General features: G+C 39.4%; 1 protein-coding gene across 1 annotated transcript in view; it reads left to right on the forward strand.

Annotated features, from left to right (window-relative positions):
• Positions 1-6,130, forward strand: part of LOC106519668 (voltage-dependent T-type calcium channel subunit alpha-1G) — a gene marked incomplete in the record, with an annotated part of 84,373 nt that overhangs the window by 48,110 nt on the left and 30,133 nt on the right. The window contains 4 exon segments of the mRNA XM_014011429.1: positions 1,004-1,159; positions 1,847-1,934; positions 4,163-4,353; positions 5,480-5,761. Of these exon segments, the coding sequence (XP_013866883.1) occupies positions 1,004-1,159; positions 1,847-1,934; positions 4,163-4,353; positions 5,480-5,761 (717 nt within the window).

The raw sequence follows: 6,130 nt of genomic DNA on the forward strand, positions 1-6,130 counted from the left end.
TCTCAAACCAACGTTCCTCTCTATCAAGAATGAGAACATCCTCATCTCTGAAAGAGTGACCGCTGGCCTGTAAATGAGTGAAAACTGCAGTCTTTTGGAAGAGAGACGAAACATTTCATTAAAGAAGAACCCGTCCAGAAGACCTATACAATTTTTTTTCTTTTTGTGCCAAAAACACTTTAACTAAGGGAACAGAACGAGGATTTATGCAAAATTAATGGTGTCCCGATACCAGTTTCTCACTAAATGCTGTAGTTTGGGTACTCACTGATACTGAGTACCAGTACAAAGTACTTACTTAGTTAGAACCTAAACATTAATGACTTTAAAAGCACATTTCTTTTAGTTAGAACAAGGTGGCTCAGCCCTACAGCCCCTCTGACTGGATCAAATCAAATACAGCATGAGATATACAGTTGCAACATTTTAAAATAAATAATAAATGTGATTTTTTTTTTCAACTTGTACAATTTTCTTAAACATGAAACTGATTACTGTAACTTTTTACTTGAAATGCAAACTTTATCAATACTGGTTTTGGTATTGGTTCCGAGAATTGCAGCATTTTGTACGAGTACTTGTAAAACTATATTTACTAATCCATTTGGAAAATTTAAAAGACCGAAAACATTGAAAACATAATAAAAAAAAATTAAAATGTACGGTATTCAGATGATTTTCTATTTTATTTCGTTTGTCTCAGTTTGGAAAAATTCACGCAGATCTTCTTTTTTACTTTTACTTCTTTCTTCTTTACGCTCCATCATTGGGCAGGTAAAACTATTAAAAGCAGAGGGGGAGAAACAGAAGTAAAACACATTCTCCACAGGAGCTCACTGTAACAATTACGAACATCATTATTGTTCAAATGGCACCAAGGTTATAGATATTAATACTAAGATCYCCTGCTTGCAACTTAGCTTTAAGCTCTTCAGCATAATTGTGGGTTCATTACCTTGACAGACTTTTTTTAAAAGGGTGTTTTTACATCTTTGCTCTGCAGATCCTCACCCAGGAGGACTGGAACGCTGTGCTTTATAACGGGATGGCCTCCACCACGCCGCTGGCTGCCCTCTATTTTGTGGCCCTCATGACGTTTGGAAACTACGTCCTCTTCAACCTGCTTGTAGCCATCTTAGTCGAGGGCTTTCAGGCTGAAGTAAGAGCAAACGCAGTTTTATATGAGCTGCTCTGCAGAGAACAGGAGACTAATTGTGCTCTGTTGTGCTGTTGATACCAAAGCTCCTTACAAGAGAATAATCTCCACCATCCTGCCTGTGTGGTTTCTCCTCGCCGTCTCTTTATCCGTCGCTCTTTCTTCTCTCATCTATTCCTCTCCAGCACCTCCCTTCCCTTTTTCCTCCTCTATCGCTCTTTCTCGCTGACATGCATGTCCGCTTAGAATACTCTCCGGGGTGGGAGAAGTGTTTGATATCACTTGCCATTCGCAGCTGGTGAGCTTTTGTTGTTTAGTTTCCATCTTTTATCTCCAGCATCAGGGAACGCTTGCTCTCTGTCGCGCACACACACACGTAGAGATACCCTTTGCCAAAGCTGTCTGCCTCAATCTTTCTGGCGTGAATTTTAATTAAATTCAGTAAAGCTTTATTGGCATGACTACAGGAGCTCGCTGCCAAAGCAATGCACATAACTCAACCAGAGAACACAGGAGATTCCCTCCGCCCGTCTGTCTCCCACTCTTTGTGTCTTAATCATTCCACTCCGACTTCCTGGTGCTTTTCCACATTTCAAACAGTCAACAGTTTATGTACGACAAAATAAATAAAGAATGACTGTGACGGTGGGGGATCATCTCGAGTCATTCTGGTGTGTCTCTGTGTTTCAGGGTGACGCCAACAGATCTGAAGCCGATGATGAGAGACAATCTCTCTGCTACCAGGATGAGGAGAAGCTCAGGGAGCTTTACGCAGCAGGTACAACGTGGCKTTTACAGTTGGAATTTAAACATCTGTCGTTTGTTTTTTCTCAAGCTTTTGAATAATGTGTTGAAACATTTATTACCCACAATGGAGGGCAAAAAGGCAATAATGTTTACGCTCGTCTGTCAGCAAAATATCTCATGAATCACTTGTCAGATTGTAATAAAACACACAGAAAGTAATCAATCATCTACAAATTATTCATTTTTTGGAGTTAACCTAATTCAAGATGGTCACCACAGCAAAGCAACCTTAGCAAACACAAAAATTACTTTACAAATATTGAGATAACATTTGGTGAGGTAATAGCTGAGAGTCATCAGAGGTCTTCTCCGTTGGGGTCATGGAGGTGACTTTTTTGACTATATTGTTTTCCCTAAAGATGTGTCTTTAAACACTTTACCATGAATCCAACATGTAGCAAATTGATAAATGGAAGCATAAAAGAGTGTGTTTCAGTCAGAAAAAGCACACATTCAAGAGCCACTGTCTTTCAGGATCCTTGTGTTTTTAAGTCTTTGGGTTTTGGTTTAGCTCAGTTCATTTTATGGTTTCCTGTGCTTTTATTTAGGATTCCTGTAGTTTACTTCAGTTAGATCTTTTTATTTTATTTTATTTTATTTTATTTTATTTTATTTTATTTTGTATTCTCTGTGCCATTTCCTCATTTCACCCTCAAGTCAGTCTCTCGGTACTTTTCCAAGTAATCAGTCACTCACACCTGTTGCTATTCCCTAATCATTTCTATATRTTTCAGTTTATCACTGACTTCACATCAGCACTTTTTTTCTGGTTACTCCTTGATGTTTTCTAGTTTCCCAAGCATTCCTCCTTCTTGCTTTTGGTTTTGGTAATTAGGCTGTTTTTCAATTTTGTGTCCTTGTGAGTCTGCACCCTGGGTCCAACCTCGTCACTCAGCCTGATGTATCCTGCATGTTTTATATGTTTCTATGCTTCTCATTACAATAAATGAGTGATTAACAGGCTTCTGCAGGACTTGAAGACCCACTGAAGAGCAAGGAAACAACTAAATCATGCATGATAGTTTCCCTCGAGGACCAGGATTGAGCACACACTTCACGTGATAACTGATCACTCCATGCTTCACAATATTGCACAAGATCAACCATAAGTATTCATAAAGTTTGACCAAAATGGATAAAACATCATAAGATGATCTTAGTTTAAATCTTTGGAATAAAGGGGATGGGCAATAACGATTCCTTCAAGCAAAGCTAGCAATGCTTTAATCATTCTAAATGTGAGCAGATAAATTATAGCAGACCAGGGTTGACTGTCCCTGCACTAGATCCATTGGTTGTATTCATCATGAGGGGTCTTTGGGCTGCACTTTGTCTGATCCCTCACCTAGGACCTGTTTATCTTGGGTGACCTCATGGTCATGAAGTCCCTGACAACATAATTCCTAGGACAGGGCTATTCAATTGACGGCGAGTGACCAAAGTTTGGCCCACCAATTGGTTCATTCATCTCTTAAGCCCAAACCCCAGTTTTCTACYTTAATTACTCTAAGGTATTTTAGTTAAACATAGACATTTTTGGTGTCTACAGAAATGTCAGAATCTTGGCTACAAGCTGGTAAAAACCATTTCAATGAACATCCAAGACAATTAAAACTACAAGCAGAAATTGAAAATAAAATTGGTTTAAAAATTTGGCAAGTCAGAGATGTCAGAATAATAAATGTGTTAAATGGGAGGATAATGTGTTCTTTTTGCTTTTATATTGTTTAATTATCACTACTTTTATAGGGTTCTGTATGTTGTATTCATGATAAAATGCAGCAAAATAAACTATTTCAAAGGTAACAGATCTTTATTATACTTGGTTTATTTGCATAATGACTTTTAGTTATTTGAAGACTATTTTGTTTAAATTAATTTTTTCGAGAAAAGGGGCAGATATAAGATTTTTTTCTTCTGCTACCATTCATTTATGATTTGTATTTTGTATTATTGTATATAGAATTTATGTTTTTTCATAAAAATGAATAAATAAAATAAGTAAACTAATTGCTGGATGTTTGGCCCCTCAGCTGTTGGCCTGCACCAACTGTGCCCCCCCGAGCAGTTTAGTTGAATAGCCCTGTCCTAGGATCATTGGGACACTCAAACCTCTCCACGACGAAGAGGCAGGCAAATTTTGAAGTATAGTTTAAAAAAATAATTCTTTTTAAACATTTTTTATATGTTTGTTTGCAGAACTCAAAATCCAGGCCATGATGCTCAGCCCCAACGGTCTCCTGAACCCAAAGGCCTCCATGCCTCCCCCGCCTCCCCCACCGCTGCCACTCATTACGCACACCGCAGCCACACCCATCATAAACTCCAGCCAGTCCAGGAGRACGAGTGGTGCTTCCACCGACATCAACAGCCTGGAGCAGAGGACGCCGGTGAGCCCTGGGCATTTCTTTTAAATATTTAAGATACGTCTGGGGTCCACCACCTGCAGGAGGAGCCATACGAGCCAGGTTCATGGTGCTGTGGGCAGAAGCTAAAGGTTGACCCTGGCTTACCAAAGCCAGGGTCTGAACTGACTAGATATAGTGAGTTCTGGGGGGCTGGTGTGGAACTAAGTATAGCCCCACAGCAGAGGGTTATTTGTATATGTATTTCTTCAGAATGGAGTAATTTTTCCTCTACTTGATCTAGAAGAAAAATCAACTTTTACCGACAACAGTTGGTTTCTCGTTTTTTTCTTACTGCCAGAAGAGTGGAATTTAGAAGTTTTGTTTTGTGGCTGTAGCTGCGTTTCCATTGACCATGAAAATGCGCAAATTAAAATTTCGAAAACAAACTTTCTCAATGGAAGCACGTCAATTTTGAAAAAAACTTATGTTTTTCAACGAAATGGTTTTGCGCTAGGAAGAGGTGGTTTTTCAGCCGTATCTAAATTAGTGTATTTCGCAAAACTGCAATGGAAACACTTTTTTCGCATCACGAGTCACGTGATCAAGAACCGGCTGTTTCTACTCGTGAAAAAGATGACAACAGGAAGTAGAAGTAGTGGTAAAATCACCGAAGTTGTAAAAGAAAGTAGTGAACTCACCGACTACAATTTCCAAAAAACGCAGCATACTCCCAGTATGCTGCGTATGCTTCTGCTCCCAGTAAAAGGGTCTTGTTGCTCGAAAGCCTCGATAAGACGGCAATGTCTCCTCCTCTGATGATGATGATGATGAGTGCTAGTGCCATGGTAGCAATATGCTATGTGTTTACATCCATTGCTGCCATGTTTGTAATGACTTATAGCGAGAACTAACATATTCACGTGTGACTTAAATAGCATTTCTTACTTAATGGAAACACTGCAATTGTGAAACTGTGTTTTTTCGACATTAACAGAATACCGACAAAGTTTTGCGCACATTTGCAATGGAAACGCAGCTACTGACTTTAATTTTTATAAAAAATTGAACTAAAAGATCATCCTCCAAAATAGTGATTCCACATTTTTTAACAGAATAATTTACATTAAATCAATCAGTCAGAAAACCTGCTCAGCTTCTTTGTCCACAGTCTCTGTGGGACAGYGGACCAGAGAGCCGTCGCTCCAGCTGGACCAGCATCAGCCGAGGCCCCAGCCTCCACAGAAGGAGCCAATCAGGAGAGATGGAGTCCCTGCTGTCTGACCCCAACAGCAGGGAGCAGTCTCTGGACCAGTCGGACCACCTGCAGGTTCCCACACTCCTCTCGCCCGACTGCAACGGCACCACCTTTCACCTCCCGGACCACAGCTACGATGAGGCCACGCTGACRTCATATTACCATGACGACCAGGAAGACGAAGAAATTGAGGAGGTGAATGAACAGAAATAACAGTGTTGATTACATTTGTTTGATTTTATTTAGAATCAAATAAAAAGGCAAGTTGTTGAGTCTGGTTATGTAAAATATCATTTTTAAGCAAAATAAAAGTTAGAAAACTTGCTGCTAATTTTCTGGGGGAAAAAAAGGAAAACATCCTGACCTTAATAACTCTGGAAAGCATTGTTAAAAAATTAATAACTGAATTTAAATCATGTAAAAGCTGCGGCATTGTTTCAATTCAGTTTTGAATGTAAATGTTACCATACCAACTGTATTTGTAAAGCACTTTAAACACCGACAGGACCAAAGTGCTGCACACAGTCATAAAACACAATACAATCATCCATCCATCCATCCATC

This window comes from Austrofundulus limnaeus, unplaced genomic scaffold (assembly GCF_001266775.1).
Source record: "Austrofundulus limnaeus strain Quisiro unplaced genomic scaffold, Austrofundulus_limnaeus-1.0 Scaffold80, whole genome shotgun sequence".
Lineage (NCBI taxonomy): Eukaryota > Metazoa > Chordata > Actinopteri > Cyprinodontiformes > Rivulidae > Austrofundulus > Austrofundulus limnaeus.